The sequence below is a fragment of the Tachypleus tridentatus genome, unplaced genomic scaffold (genome assembly GCF_004210375.1).
Source record: "Tachypleus tridentatus isolate NWPU-2018 unplaced genomic scaffold, ASM421037v1 Hic_cluster_2, whole genome shotgun sequence".
Lineage (NCBI taxonomy): Eukaryota > Metazoa > Arthropoda > Merostomata > Xiphosura > Limulidae > Tachypleus > Tachypleus tridentatus.
The window spans coordinates 30,437,857-30,454,964 of NW_027467782.1; the positions used below are offsets into that span (position 1 = coordinate 30,437,857).

Consider the following 17,108-nt stretch of genomic DNA (forward strand, 5'->3'; position numbering starts at 1 on the left):
CCAAATGCAAGCCCACCAATATCACTCCTAGGAGGGTGCTAAGAGTACTTTCAGAGTTATATAGATATCAGTAAAATAGTAGGTAAAATACATAGTGGCCAAGAGGGATAACATAGAGAACTAGGTTTATGTGCTGATCCATCAAGACTTTCTGTAGAGGCCCTGAAGGTGCATGCCAAGTGTAGGTGAGAAGTGTATATGCACAAACAGCATTTCTGCTTGATATATATATGTATGATAGATGTAGTAAACATTTAAGAGCATTTGTAAAATGGATAAGTTATTCTAAATATATTTATAATTACAAAACAAACCTCAGCAAAACTGACTGAATTCTAACTTTTAGCAGTCCCCAAACCCAGTGGGTCAGCAGTAACTTTATGGATTTAAATCTCTAAATTCATGAGTTCAATTCACTACAGTGGACAGAAAACACAGTCCAATGTGTAGGATTTTACTAAAACAACAATAAATTTTTACTACATTTCTTCATTAAAGCTTTTCTCCCCTGCTAGTACAGCGGTATGTCTCCAGATTTACAATGCTAAAATCAGGGGTTCAATTCCCCTCAGTGGGCTCATCAGATAGCCCAATGTGGCTTTGCTGTATGAAAACACACACACAAACTTTTTTTATGTATTCTCTTCAGAGGCCATTATTATTAGATATTTTTTTGCTATAATGTGTTTTTCTAGTTTAAGAATTTACTGAAGGCCTTTGTAAATAGAACATTGTGGAGACTTCAGGACCAATTAAATAATACTAAACATTTGCTAGATGTAAAGAAATATATGTTAATGAACCTCACAAGACAAATTAACAAGAATAATTAAATATTGTGTAAATGACAGCAATATAGCAGGTTAATGTAAAACAATATGAAGTTCTGCATTGGACTATGTTAGAAGACTATATTCTGACAGTAAAAATGTTAAATACTTTTGTTACTTGATTTATTAAGTGGAATATTTAGTGTCTGATATTTGTGTCTGTGTTACTTAAGTGTTTTAAAACCAAAAAAATCATAATGTCATTTTGTTCATTAACACTACAATGTGATTGTGTTAGTAAACAATGCTCTGTGTCTTTAGAGAGTTTATTATGTAACTGTGTTGGTAAACTCTTGGTTACATAGTAATATTTGTATTATTTGATAATTGAGTTTAAAGCAGACAGTGTGATTGTATTAATAAACTGTACTTTAGCAATAAATAAGTGTTATTATATTATTAACATATTGTATTATATGTGTTGCATTGTTTTAATAATAATTATTCCAGTATGATCTCAAACACAGCTATATCAAATTTCTTTTGCTCTTTGAGCATTGTTAAAAACTTTTCTCAATCAGTGCACCAGTCTATATACCCCTATCAATTTTGCACCATTTCTGAACATGTACATATCATGTGACTACTTTCCACCAACAGTATTGTGCTACCTATATTGAAGCAGCTTAGCTCTTTTGCCATTCTCACTCAATTTTCACTTTTAAGAATTGGCAGATTCTGAAAGAAATACACAAGAAAAATGTTAACTTCTGATATGGTCTTACATCCTTTCACACCTTCTCTATTGGTACAGCATTGTTTAGTTATGTTTTTTTGCATGCTACTGAAATATAAGAGATCTCATGAATTGCAAACATTGTGTCAACTATGCATTTCCTGTTACAGTCGAAAATGTTACTGTTAAACAGCTTCTCAGGAATCAGGTTAGACTTCATCTGTAAAGAAAGTTTATGTCTTAATTTGCAGGAAGCTACGTTTGTATGTTCAACAGTTATTTCTTCTTATTTTTCATGTGGCATTGTTTCTGAGAAAAATACAATTAATGAGAAAATAATTTGGACTCTTTTTCTCCAGTAGCTTATTTTAATCTATTACACTGTACACTTCTTAAAGAGTTTTCACCTTCCACCCATTCCTGTACTGCAATGTCATTCACTTTGGTGGTGAATTGTTCTTCCTGTCCTTTATCCTGTTGCTTCCAGCTCTATCAGGGAATCCATGATAAGTATTTCAACATGAATGCTTCACACTTGGTTAATACACTTGTAGCTTGGCTCCAATACTTTTTTGTGTGGCTTTGTCCTTATCTAAAATGGAAGAATTAAGTATTTTGTGTCATCTCTGTTTGGACTTTGCTATGTTAGAAATTTATGTGTCATTTGTCATCTAAGTGTCTTTAGAGGCATTGCAAATGAGATATTGATTATTACTTTGTTGTTTTTCTTTGCATATTCATTAATATTAAATACTGTGTAGACTTAACAAATTTCAAGGGCTTGTTAGGTTATTTTTACTAAGTTCTTTAACTAAATATGTTTAAATTGATTGCAAGTTACACATGATTACTACTTGTAACATCTTATTTGTTATTCCAGCTCTCAAATGGTGCAACAGTATGTCTGTGGATTTACAATATCAGAAACTGGGTTTCAACACCCATGGTGGACAGAGCATAGATAACCCATTGTGAAACTTTGTGCTTAACTTCAGACAAACAATTCTTATTATCTTTTAATAATTTTCTTCATCAATCTTAACTGTGTGCTTTATCATCTTAATTTTTGTTAGTGTAGGACTTAAATGTGTCCTTTTTTCTTTAGGTTAATTTAGAGGATTTGTGAATTAATATTGATTCTTAATGTGTTTTCTAGGTAATTTTATTGGTTTGCACATTTTTTTTATTATTTTGTGGACTATGCCGATTTAGATGGTTTGTCTGATATTTATCAGTACTTTTTAAGCTATATATGTTTAAATAGCTTGTATGTCACATATCTTTACTAGTAACATGTAATTCACTAATCTATAAGAATGATATTTTTCATTGTTTTTATCTCCATGCTTTATTCTCATAATTTTCTTCAGTGTTTGATGTAATTATGTGTCCTTTGTCATCTAGATTACTTCAGATGAATTGTAAGTTAGATGTGGATTATTAATGTGTTTTCTAGGTAATCTTAATCATTTTGCACAGTTATTATTATTACTTATTTTGTGGGCTAGATACACTTAGATGGTTGTCTATTTGATACTTATTAGTACTTTGCTAATTAGGTAGATTTAGATAATTTCTAGATTACATACCAGTAATATGTACTTGATTGTTCTATTTGAATAAATGCTGTTCTTTTTTTGTAATTCTTCACTATGTGCCTTATCATACTAATTTTGTAAACTTAGAACTTAAATGTTTGTTTTGTTCCATCACTGACATGTTTTATTCTTTCCTGGTTACAGAGCTGAGCTTTGCTTTGGTTTTTTTCTTATGTTCATGACACTAGTGATGTCATTTTATCTTTGTAATCTACAGCTTGGAGTTCTTCTTTCCATATCACCATTCTCAAGTTTTTGGCAGTTCATCAAGCTTTATCCTACTTTCTTCCTTTCTCTATCATGGAGTGGGTGGTAATGTTACATTCTGACATCTTCACTGTAGTAACTCGTATCACAGAGCCAGGAAGTAACAGTTCAAGGTCTCTGTGTTTTCAGATCCTAAATCTCTTTTCTGGGCCCACAATTACCACTTTGTGGTCTTCACTTGCCTTTTCTCCTAAATCTGGTAATGGATTTTTATCTCCTCCCAACAAGATTCTACATGTGGAATAGTCTCTTAATCTACAGGCCTGTAGGTGGATATGTTTTCAGTTGGAGATATCTCATTTATGCCTTTCTCCACTGGATCACCAAATTTCCTTTTCTTTCTTCTTCTGTTTATTATCCACTAACTTTGGGGGTAGTCGTGTTCAGTCAAGTTTGGAGAATTCTTCACAATTATGCTTAATATCTTATTTGATATTCTTTCAAGAGTTCTATTTTTATTCCAAACCACACTATGTCTTGTTTTACTAGTGGTTCTGTCTTGGCCAATATAACCATCATTCTCACTGCTCCAGCCTTTACTTGTGTAACCTTTGTCTACCCTTAAATCTGTATTCTGTTGATTTCAGTTATATATTGTTCGTCCAGATGTCACCACACTCTGCCTTCACACATGGCTTTTGTCAGGTGCATTGTTTCAGCCCAGGGATTGACCCCATGTGTTACATCTTTTTTTTTCTTGTACCCTTTCATGTCCATTTACCACATAGGTGAGAGTATACCTTAAGACTTTGATCTATTTGTTGTGAGTTTTTTCCTTTCTACCCTTCTGTTCATTCTCTTTCCTTGTTCTTCACCTGGTTGTTTGACAAAGGGTTCTCCACGTTGGTCATTTCTAGATATCTGATAGACTTGTCAAACACATTTCTTTTCTGCAGGTTTTGTCATTCCCTTTCATTTCTCTACATTTTTATTATTTCAAGTCATGCATCCTCTATGTTCCTATAATATGGATGATTGGGATCTTAGTGTGATTCTTTACATCTTTACCATTCTTACTTTGAACTTTCATTTTCATGTTCCATCATCCTCTTCCCCCCCCTCAAGATTTTATTTTCTTCTCCTCATTGCTTATAGAAATCACAAATTAGATATTTCTGTTTTCAATGTTACCTGCTTCTTCTACCATTTCTCTTATGTCATACTGCTTAACTGGTCTTTCATCCCTAAGATTTGTGCTGCTCATGGATGCTGTTTGACTATCACTTTCATCTTTCACTGGTGCTGATGCTGATCAACTTTTGTCTAGTTCTCTCCTTATGATTTTATGTGGTATTTCCTGACTACTTTTGAGGTTCAATTTCCCAACTTTTATACCCTGGAAACCTTTCATTTTTCATAATAACTCATTAGGCTGGTGTATTCTAACTCCTCCATGGAAGGCCCCCACCTCCACAATGTGTTTTCTCACCTTATTCATCATTTTGTCATATCTTTTTGCCTGGTCAGATATGCACTATTGACGTCATGATTACATTATAACACTCACTGTAGGAATGGGATGTTTCAACAAGACCACTTGTAGCATACCCTGTGGTATGTAAATGTATATATCATTTGGAGACCATCACTCATGGACTTCCTGAGTATAGCAGAAGGGGATTATCACCCATGCTTGCTGACCTTTTGATTGCATTAATTGGGAGTGATATGCTTTTAAAAGTAGGAATTAAAGATACCCATTGTACTTTCTCTAGTGTGATGGTCCTCTGGACTCCCCACCACATGTAATTCCCCCTTTTTTCTTTCAGTGTAACATGGGAGTTCTTACCCATTTCTTAGTTTCTGAAAAGATTGATCATGAGTGAGACTAGAAATTTACTTTACCAGTTAGAAGAGGGCAAGGCTGATCTGCCTTCTTCCATTTCCTCTGGATGCTTTTATCAGGTGGACTCCTGTCAAAATAAAGTAACAAATAGGTTAGAGCAGGCCCAGCCTATACAGAATCCTCCTCTTAAAACTAGGTGCAGGATGACACTCTCCTATTCTTATAGCTGTTTATGGTAGAGACTCCTATTCTCATTAATTCTGGTTGCAGGAGGTTCTTTTCCAGCTCCTACAATTGAGTTTGGGGGACTTCACCTGCTTCTCAGTGACAGATACAGGACATAAGTGCACTGTTCCTATGGTTGAGTAAGTGTTACAAATCTTCCTAATAATTCCAGATGCTGGATATCACTTTTCTGTATTTATGACTGGGTAATGAACGATTTCTGTTTGTGACACTGGTTACAGATATTGCTTTGTTCATGAGGTTGATTTGAGGCAACCCTGTAATGCTAGTTTTGATGTATTATACTTCTTGTTCCTAATGTGGTTTTGGGAGTTTGTCCAGTTTCAGCCAGAAGCTAACTTCCACTTCTTAATTCCTGTATACTTATGATTAGGCTTGTTACGTATATATATAGATAACACAGTCCACGTGGCTTAGTCACGTTTATGTTTATGTCATAATTTATCTTTTTTTCATCATCAACCTTCTAATGCCAAGGACAAGTCATGAAATCTCATTTGTCTGGTTGAGATTGCACGTGTATGTAGCTAATTCTGTTTATATTTTACTGTGGATTACACCTATGACAGATTCATTTCCTACATCATGAGCAAAGAGCATACCTGTTCCAGAAGTCAGTATGGTACCTCATAAGTGTGTTTCATTTTCATCTCAAAGCACATACATTCATTCAGGGGAGTCACTTTCCACTTGGTTCCCACATTGTATGCTAAAACTTTGCAGTGTTGAATTCAAGTTTTATATGAAAGGAGGTAAGACCATATTGAAGTTAACATATTTCATGCACTGAAAATGCATTTCTGATAGCTGCTTACTTCCTCTACCCTTGGCTGGTGTTCTTCTTTATAACCTGCCATGAAAGTGAGGATTGAATAACAATAGCAGAGGGAGGTAGCTGCACAAATGTAGGTGATGCAAAAATTAGTGGAGAGTATTCACATGATATGTACATGTTGAGGTATCATGTGAAATTGGTGAAGTATATTAACTGGCAGGCTGATCATGAAAATGTTTTACAATGCTTAGAGGGCAGAAAAAGGTTGAGATAGCTTTATGTAAGACGAAGTAAGTACCTATTTATAATACATTTTCAGTGTATGAAAAATGTCAACTTCTGAACTTTAAAAAAATAATTTTTTTGCATTTTGAATTTATAATTCTGTGTCTAAGGTTTACCAAACTCACTTTTATTATTGATTCAAAAAACTATTTTTCTTTCTTTGATATAGTAAAACTTTTGCAATAAGTCATATTCATGCTTTTTTTTGCAAAGTTTTCCTGTAAAGATAAATTCTCTTCATTTACATTATTAGACGTATATAAATACTTTTAATTTGATATTTTATTAAGTTTATTAGATATTAAATTTTTCCATTGAAACCTTCTAGTTTTTTTTCCACTGAAATTTCAAGAACCTTGTTATGTGATATGCAGGTCTTTGATTTGCACTACCTAACACTGTTTGAACTTATTTTTAAGAACTTCATTCATTGAAGTGTTCAGTTAGAGATGTTAGTAAAGAAAAGAAGGAGGTCCTAATTTTAAAATAGTTTTTGCTATCCTAAAATATGTTTTAAACCTGTAAATTTTGTTCAAATACAGTTTTATGATAACATTTTTATGTATTTTTAGTTTATTATTTTTTATTTCCCAATAATGCATCTTCATTAGACTGAAAAAATCACTGTTTAATATGTTAGAGTGAGAGCAGCTTTGAAGTATGGAGAAAACAGGTTTATGAGTATAAATCCTGGATCAACAAATTTATGTACACTGCAGACAAAATTGTTGATCTCGGAATGTTCCAGTTGGATTTTCGGGAACATTATGAGTCTTTAGCTAGTCAAACAGAGATCCTTTTGGAAAAGTTATTGAATAACATCTCAAATGAGCACCAGGAAGAAAGTAAAAGGTAACACCATAAAAAATTTAAGCACAGACTTTTTTAATGTTATAAATTCTAATCTAATCAGTTTATCAACAAAAAGCATAAAATGAGAGGGTATTAGATACATACTGTTAATTTAAAAAGTGTGTAGCATTTTTTTATTGCACAGTAAATATTAATTTACACTAATAAGTACCTTCACAGTTATGTCATCTAATATATTATCTTATCTACTAGTCATTTTATAAATTTATTAAAATATTTTAAAGTTGATAACCTATCCTGACATAAAAAAGATAACAAATAAAAAATGATGCATAAGTTGTTAAGTTGTATTTTTGTAAAATCTATTAAACAGAAGGAAGTATATATAGAAGGAAGTAAGAATCTATTGTTTATTGGGTTATTATTCTCTACAAATATTCAGAAGAGCTAAAAGGTAACACTGATAATTTGTGAAAGACAATTTTAAAACATATCTGACCCTTACAAAATTATGTATGTTGTAGTCAAAAGCCAACTAGTTTAGAACTACATCAGTTATTACAGATCATAATTAAAATAAAATGCCTTAATGAAAGTCAACCAGTATAAAAAAAATTGTAAAATATACTTACTGTTGTAAATCAATGAACTAGAAAATGAAATCCTAAAATCATTAGATTGTATTGAGTCATTTGTAGTACTCTTGCTATTTATGATTTTTGTTGATATAGAACTGAAACTTCTTTTAACTAATAAAGTCTTATTTCATGGTAATAACTATAACCATTTTCGTTTGTTTATTTATATCACTTCTATTCTTCACCTTCAGGTTTTCACCCTAATAAACAAAATATTAGACTTACACGATGACTGGAAATTCTGTACAATTGAGAAAAGCCTTACTATTATTGTTGGATTAACATGTTCATCACCAATGAAGTACTAATGAGTCATTTCTATTAATCAGGCACTAATGATGTGTTAACACATCAATCAGCAAAGATGCTATAACTGTGTGTAAGCAAACAGATAAACAGTCCTTTAGTATTGTACAATGATCATGCATGTGTGTTTCCCTCTTTCAATTAGTAGAAAGTATTTTTTTACTAAAATTTCAGTTCACATGACCTGAGATTTCTGCAGTGCCTTGTTTTGATTACTATTATGGCAACAAGATAGCAAAGTTGTTTAGAGTTTTACTCTGAATGAAACTGCAAGTAATTTACAAAATTCCAATGCACAGTCATTTGAAGAGGATGAAGTAGGTAGTAATTATGAACCTTGTGAGCCTGATGATTCAAGAGGACTGGAGTGTAAATACTAGGTTTTTCTTTCAAACTGCTTCATCCATGGCAGATACAATAACCCAGACACTGACAGTGCACTGGAATACTGGTATAAACTGACAGGTGGCTGATTGTTCGAGCTAAATGTATCAGTCCAACTAATATTTATTTTATTGCATAGCCTCAACTGGTTACAGGTTTGCTACAAGAGGCTGTTCCAGTTGGAATATTCAAACTGCTTATTGTGGAGGATTTTTTGAATAGGATGGTTGCTGAAAGGAATAAGTTTGCTGAACAGCTATTGGAATTGAACTTCCTGTTTTTAATGCCTCTTTGACACAAGTAAGAAATAGGAGTCACTGTACATTATTGGCTTAGTGTATGAGATATAATTACTGTAGCAGTAAGTGTATGAAACCACGTTACACTGTGTACACTGTATTCACTAAAGGTTAAAATACCTGTGTTTGCACATATGATTGACACACAAGAACACCAAGAAGTAATGATTTATTGTTAAAGAAAATACACTTTAATTATACAGATGTGAAAAAACTAAACACTTAAGAGAAATTGTTTGATTGCTCTATATATTTAACATGCAGTTTTTGAGTTTTCTTCATAAATGCCTACTTTTATTTAATTTTAACTAACATGGCACAACATGTATAAGTTTTTATCTTGTAGGATTTGTGATGAGTACAAACACATTGTAGATAAAGCTTTAACCATTCCAAAAGCACTCAGGAGTTGATGAACTCTAAGGTAAGAAATGAAAATAATATTGACATTTATTACGTATGTTACATATTATACTTTATCTATTAGTCTACAACTAATTACGTTACATACATTACATATTACGATTTCAAATAACTAGACATTTTAATTTTAATTTAGAAGATAATTAAATGTCACAATGTATTAAATTTACAATATTTGCCAACAGGATTAATACACACAAGTTTCTTAACACAAACCAATTTTGACATACAAAAAAACAATACAATTTATAATAACAGTTATTAAAAATAATTATGAGAAATAATTATTTATATACTAAAATTTTACAAACTCACAAACAATATTCAGTCTTCTTTCTTGTCTGAAACTGGATATTTCATTAATAGTCCAGGCCCACAACGAATAAATTAGTTTTATGTTGATACACATGCATTTCATTTGAGAGGAATGCTAGCTAACTCTATTTGTGGTTAAAGTAAGCTGCAAAAAATTAATTTTTTTTTGTAACATAGTTGATGGTCGTTCTCAATTTTTTTAAGTACAGATATAATCATATACATGTGTATGTGTGTGTATTGTTTTCTTAAAGACAAATACACATAAAGATAGATATATACATGAAAAAAATCTAAAAAGGACTATGTTTGAAATGATAGTGTAAAAGAAACGTGTTATACTAAGGAGTAATGTTTACTGTGTTTTTAGAAAAACTTAAAGGTAATGTTTCACAAATGTAAAAAAAGGTTTGATAAAATATTTTATCAAATTAATTATATTCTAATAATTTTTCTTTGTTAAATATTACTTTTATTTTATGATAAACACTATATATACCTTTATATTTCATATACTATATATTTCAAATTGTGAAGTATTTTCACTTTTTTATTTTTCATTTTTACAGAGAGTGGGAACACAAGTTGTTGATGTTAGGAGAGATAATTGATGAGTGGTTAAAAGTTCAAGCTACATGGCTATATTTAGAGCCAATCTTTAGTTCCCCTGATATTATGGCTCAAATGCCAGAGGAGGGAAGGTATGCACTACAACTATTTTAATATTTCCTCAATGTTTTTAGAATTTGTATAAGTAGTATTTTATTGCTTGTGTGAAGACAATTTATATATTATTGTTTTATCTCTGACTTTTTTATTCTCTTTATATACATATTTATGTATATAGCTTAGTATTTTAAACATCAAATATAATTATTAGTGCTTTGTGTAATTCAATTATCTTCTTATACTTATTAGTTGAAATAGAAAAATGTAGTTGTGATAAAAATAAAATGCAGTTATTAAAAACGTTCCATACAGGAAAGAAATACAAATAGAAAACATATTTTTATTTGTTTAAATCTATTGTTACGGGTAGCACCACCTTTTAAATAATTTTGTGGTACATTTAAACTTTAAATGTGTTCCAACATCTTAGATGTTTTTTTTAAATAATTGTTTGAATAATTACATCATCTTAATACTCTTATCATACAATACAGATGATTCACAACTGTAGACAAGAACTGGAGAGACACCATGAAAGCTGCTGTTTTAGACAGACATGTACTGGCAGTTCTCCAGGTTGAAAAAAATTTAGAGAAACTAAAGAAATCCAGTGAGTTGTTGGAACTGATTCAAAAGGTAAAATTGCAGTCCTTTTTGTTGAAACTGTTTAATCTCATTCAGAAGATAACTTTAGTATACTCAATGGCAGTTTTCACCTCTGGGATGTTCCCCATCATAAATTTAAAAAAGTATCTATAAAAATATTCAAGAAAACAAAATGGTCATAAATTTTCACTACCTAACTTAAATAAAGATATATACACATATAAATCAAATAAACAAAATAGGGAATTGTTTTTTTGATTTGTTTATATTTTATAACGTTAATATGTCCTGCTAAGCACTCAGCTGTTGTCACCTTCACTTCACCACTGATATATAATTTTTATAGAAGTCTGGCCAACTGTTAGGAATACCTCTCCTTACATTCACTTCATTGCTAACTTTTACTCCAACTTTCACACTTCACATCTCTAAGCAAATTGCTAACATAAATGCACATGCCACTCATGTGCTAGATGCCATTTGTGGACCACTCCACTTTTTCATGTGTAATTGCTTAGTTTTATATTTTGCTTTCCACAACATTTCAGTTAATGACATAATTGTTTTGCTATTATCAATGTGTTTTAAGTAAAGTTTTGTGTATATTTTACTTTTAAAATCAACAAAGTGGATTGCATATTTCCAAATAAGCTCAGTAAATTCACATTATTATTGCACTTGTGTTTAATTAAACCATCATTTTCTGAACTGTATTATATTAACCCTGATAAATATTTTAGATAGATCACACTGTTCACAATAATACATTCATTAATATAAAAATGTCTTACTTCTGAGACCATACCTACCTTCTCACACAGAAAGCAATCTTTCTTGTGCATCTGCCTGAGAGATTTGCATTCCACAATTCTTTAAACAACTTCAACCAACACTCACTAGATTTCTCATGATTTTCACCATTACATAATGATGTTATTATGTAATAAAAGCCCTCCACTAATATGAGCATGACATAATCTTCCTGTGCACTGAGATTTTCCACTGAGATTCTTCATTAATCTTCCTTAGCACTGTGTGTATTTGATGTATTTTGTTGTATTCATAACTTACAGAGGTTTGCAATCTAATAAAGGAACTTTGTTTTCTTTAGTTTATCAAACTATGAACTTTCAAGTTCATGCAACTTTGGCATCTGCTGAGATGAGGAATAACCTTGCAATTGTCAATTTCTTAATTTGGCTACTGAAAACATGTTAAACATAAATGGCATGATAGCCATTGTGCATAGGGTAGTAGGTTTTATTATGCAGCCATGAATTATTTCCCCTCATTTTGAGAAGGAATATGATGAGAAAGACAACTTTTACTGTTTGTCTCCCCCTTCTGGTTATGCTCTCTTGTCGTTGAGGAGAATTTTTAGACATCCTCATGCTATTTGGACCTTATCACTCTATCTCTCATTCCATTGTCTTACTATATTTCCCATTCTCTACATCACAACTCCCAACTTAAATAATTTTGATTCTTTTCTATCTTCTGAAAATTATGTTAATAATATTGCTTCCTTTATAGATCTACCCCATGTCAGTGATCTTATTTCTTGTCCTTGCTTTCTAATTCCTTTATCATGGCCTACAGTTAACTGAACTTCCTCCTTCTAGAGTCATAGACCTTGAAATCTTTTTTGCCTGTTTGGGAGCAAGCCCACTGAGGTCGATTTCACTCTCCAGTGCTTAGTTCTCTTGTCTTTGCTTAATACTACTTTCTGTGTTTTATTACCTTTCCTCTCTTCACTTCATGTAAGAGACAATTCATCGAGCCCTACTTGAATTTTCTGGCAATTCCTGTTCCCTTCTCCTTTCTGCCATAGACTGTACTACTACTCTTTCCCTGTTTACTTGTTTCATTATACTCCTCCCACTTCCTATATTTTTACCCCTTTTCCTATTTTATCCTTTTGCTCAATACTCTTCAGCCCAGTGTCAGACTTTCTGGATTCATCAATGACAATGGAGCAGATTCAGTTGTCATGGGGGGCTGGTCTTTGTGATATGCACATCTTTGTTAACAACTATCTGCAGTTAGATGGGTCATACTTGTTAGTTTTCATGGACTGTCCTTTCAATTCTTCTCTCAGTTAATAGCTGGTTAACTTCACTTCTCTCTCAAATTACATCTATCTTCAATATCTGGAAGTCACTGTGCCAGATCTGTTGCACAAACAAGTCATAGAGAGGGTCTTACTTTCACCTGTTTGTGGTCCCCAATAAAACTGGGGACTGGAGGCTGGTAATCTGCCTTTCCACTTTCATCTGCTAGGTGGTCATCCCTCATTTTTGCATGGAAAATTTCTTTACTCTTTGTTGGTTCTTTTTCCTTGGACTTTGGATGAGCAAGAGTGACATCTCAGATATGTTTCTTCATATTCCCAATGCTGAGTCTTAAAAATATTTCAAATTTGTTTCTTGAAATCATTCCTTCCAGTTCAGCGATCCTTTTTTCTTTTTTAGCATTGCATTGACCTCCTATGTCTTTAACAGAACAGTCAAGGCTTTTGTGTACCATCTGAAAGAACTTGCTCTATGATTTTCATTATTACATGAATGATTGGCTTCTTCTGTCCCATTAACAGGAGAAGTCTTACCTTCATACTTTCCTTCTGTAGGAAACTGTCTTTGTAGGATGGCTTGCCAAGACTTCTAAATGCTTTCTTATCCCATCAAATACCTTGCTTTTCTGGGAGTATTTTTTTCAACTTCTTTCTCAGCTGGGCTGAATCTTACCCTGTCTATCTGCAAATGATGGAACATTCTCTCACTGGGATGTGAGTCTGTCCTACTCGTGTTGCCTGAGAGACTCTATTGTCTTTAGTAACTATAGCTTTCCTGAAACTGTTTATTCTACTGGGCCATGCTCATATCAACCATCTCTGAATGCCCTTGTGCAACCAGTGTAATGAATCACAGGAACCTTTGGGCCTACTGTTTCTCTTCTCACAGACATTTTTGAGTGGCTGTCTACCACTTCGATACCACTATAAATGTGCACCTACTTCCACCCAAATTTTTCTTATGCCTTTTTCACCAATATATTCTTACTAGGAAGAGAGGCATCTCTGAATGACAACCTTATGTTGAACACTCTGATCAAGGATGTATCTTGACTTCAGCTTAATGTACTCAAACTTTTGGCAGTACTTTGGGCAAGTTCCCATTTTCTACCCCTCCTGTTGGATCATTTAGTTATGGTTCACTCTTTAAACTTCACAGTCATATCTTATATCAAGTGTCAGAAAAGTATCAGATCCAGGACTCTTTGTTTTCAAACCCTATACCTTCTTTTTCGTGTGTCACTTCTCAATACATTTGCCTTATTGTCTGTCATGTACTATATGTTGTAAACCTCAATGTAGGCCATATATCTTGACCAGACTTTGTTCTGCCCCATGGAATAGTTTATTGACTTTGGGTTTTCAGATGAGCGAGCTCTCTCCTGGGAGTCTATGCATCTGTGCTTTTGCCACACCTCCATGATTTTATTATGGGCCCTTGTGGCACCTCTTTGACTGACTCATCACTGGTTTTCTTTTTTGCCTTCTGTCTTGCTATTTCCCTCTTTTCCTTCCTCTCACACCTTCTTTCTTGCTGCAACATGTTGCTATTTGATTTCATACTTGGGATTTATCCAATCCATTACCTGTCAAACCAGCCATTCTTATATGGTGATCTTTTTCCTGTCTTATTCTTGTTGCTTATCTACCCTGTCTATCTACCAGTGTAATAGTGTTTTTCATTCTGACCTATTCATCACCATCTTCATCCTGACTGTCTCATTGTTGGCTATCTCTCTTTTTTTACAATATTTTTCAACAAAGGGTTGGCTCTCTCTACCATTGTTGGTCATTAGGCTGCCTTGTCTACCACCCATTATCTTTCCTGATTTTGCAAGGTACTGTCTTCCCCAGTTCTATCCATATTTTTCCTCTCCTTCCATAGATATCCCTGCCCTGTTCCCTTGCTCAGTTTGGACCTTAATAATCTTGCATACTCTTACCCAGTTTCTCTGAGCCAATGGTCGCCTACTCCTGATATTAAATTTCCCTACAGTTCTATTTCCTCTTACTCCTTCCCTTAGGTCACCACCTCTCAGACTTCTATGCTTTGAACTCTTTCCATACCCTTTTCTATCCTCCATATCTTTTACTTTATCGTGTCTGGTCTCTTTTCTTTCTAAGACTTCAGCATTTGGGAAGGTGATTCCTCCTTCTCCCATACTTCCCTTCCATTTCACAACTCCATGCTCAATCTGACTTGTGTCTTCTGTCGCATTCTGTTTATGCTGTATCTTGCTACCTAGCCTACATCTCATAATTTCCTGGCTCCCTTCTTCACTTCTTTCTTCCCTGGGATTTTCTTCTTTGAGGGACTTATCACTATCTAAACTTACAGGCTTAGTTTGTCAACTGCTGTTGTTGGTCTACTTTTCATTGGATGTCAATACCTGCAGGCTGTTCCATATTTCTTCTCATCAAATCTCCCATCTCACCCATTCTTTTGCCTCTTGTTTTTGATGGCTACTTGATGACATTTTACAGACTGGCATGTGGACTACATCTTCCACTTTCATCACACACTATCTTCATCACCTGGCTGTCTCATCTCATGTGAGTTACTGCCTATTCCAGTCTGTTATCTTCCAATCTACTTACCATCCTTAGTCAGATGAATACATTTTCTCTATTTTACAGGATTCTGTAAAGTGGCTCACGGTGCCACTCAGAGTACTTTTATTTCTCAAAATTTTGCACAAGTAGTATCCCACAAGTATATCCATGTGAAGCTCCTGCTATTGGGTGTCACACTCCATGAGTTTCTTTGGGTGCTCTCTGAATGGAGCTGAAATAGGTAAATCTTGCACCAGTCCCTTCACTATATTAATGTGGGATTTTAGTTTTTGTGTGATTAAATGTATATCATCTTGAAAGTTACCATAGTGGTTAAAAAAGTCCAGATGAAAATGTATTTGTTATTGCAATAATAGCAACAATTTGACTTTGTAATAATTAATATAATTAATTTTTTGCATCATTCAAATCATTAAGTTATGAGACTAATTATATCACCTGTCAGCTGGAATTAATGTGTATATATACATATACACGCTCCCCGCTAGTCCAGCAGTATGTCTCGGATTTACACCGCTAACATCAGGGGTTCGATTCCACTCAGTGGGCCGAGAAATTGTCCTCCTGGTTGGGGTTGTGCAGTAGGCTAACAATTGTTGTTGTTGTTGTTTTGAATTTCGCACAAAGTTACTTGAGGGTTATCTGTGCTAGTCGTCCCTAATTTAGCAGTGTAAGATTAGAGTGAAGGCAGCAAGTCATCACCACCCACCGCCCAGTCTTGGGTTACTCTGTTACCAACGGATAGTGGGATTGACCGTCACATTATAAAGCCCCCACGGCTGAAAGGGCGAGCATGTTTGGCACGACGGGGATGTGAACCCGCGACCCTCAGATTACGAGTCGCACGCTTTAACGCTTGGCCATGCCGGGCCGTAGGCTAACAACCTACTCACTAAAAAACCAAGTCTGTTTTGAAACCCCAGAGTTTGCGGCCCTCTGTTCCTTACGGAATTTAGGGGCACTATTATTATTATTATATATACATACATATATGAGAAGCTTAACAAATAACAGTTTCGGGTATATATGTGATGTTTTGTTTTGATAAATTCGAGAATACAACGAAAAAAAAAGTCAGAATAGTTTGTTATGAGACATGTACACCGTGTTATATACATTGTCTGTTGATCAACAATGTAGTCAACAATTATACAAGAAAATACAATATTTTTACTATGTGTGACAAGAGAATATATTGTTCTTTTACCATAAAACACCAGCACTTTATTAAAGGGTGGTGATAATCTGAAATTTCATGGTTTAATGAGAGCCACAAACACAGGTCTAATGAGCCCTGTTGTAAAATCGAGGCTCAGACTAAAGGGAGCGGAGGGGGGTGATGTAGGGCACGTCTGGATTAGAGAGGCCCGAACCTGTTGTTAACTGTACACTAAACGTACACTATGGTCATCGGCTTCAGCTGCTAAGGCGAATAAGGTAAGGCGTTCGACAATAAAACCGGCTAAACATGCATAACAACATAGACATGCACAATATACACATTAGATTGATTCAGCTACAAGCAACAAATTGCTTACCAGATCTAA

At 33.7% G+C, this 17,108-nt stretch overlaps 1 protein-coding gene across 6 annotated transcripts in view; it reads left to right on the forward strand.

The window, feature by feature from the left end:
- Positions 1-17,108, forward strand: part of LOC143242823 (uncharacterized) — a 55,048-nt gene that overhangs the window by 16,187 nt on the left and 21,753 nt on the right. For 4 of the 6 annotated variants that reach the window (XM_076486355.1, XM_076486354.1, XM_076486352.1 and 1 more), the window contains 4 exons: positions 7,104-7,315; positions 8,744-8,904; positions 10,211-10,342; positions 10,805-10,946. In XM_076486355.1, the coding sequence (XP_076342470.1) occupies positions 7,104-7,315; positions 8,744-8,822 (291 nt within the window). In that variant the 3' untranslated portion in view covers positions 8,823-8,904; positions 10,211-10,342; positions 10,805-10,946. Of the gene's footprint in view, positions 1-7,103; positions 8,905-10,210; positions 10,343-10,802; positions 10,947-17,108 lie in introns of those variants that run through there. The other 2 variants (XM_076486357.1, XM_076486356.1) reach the window with 2 other exon arrangements.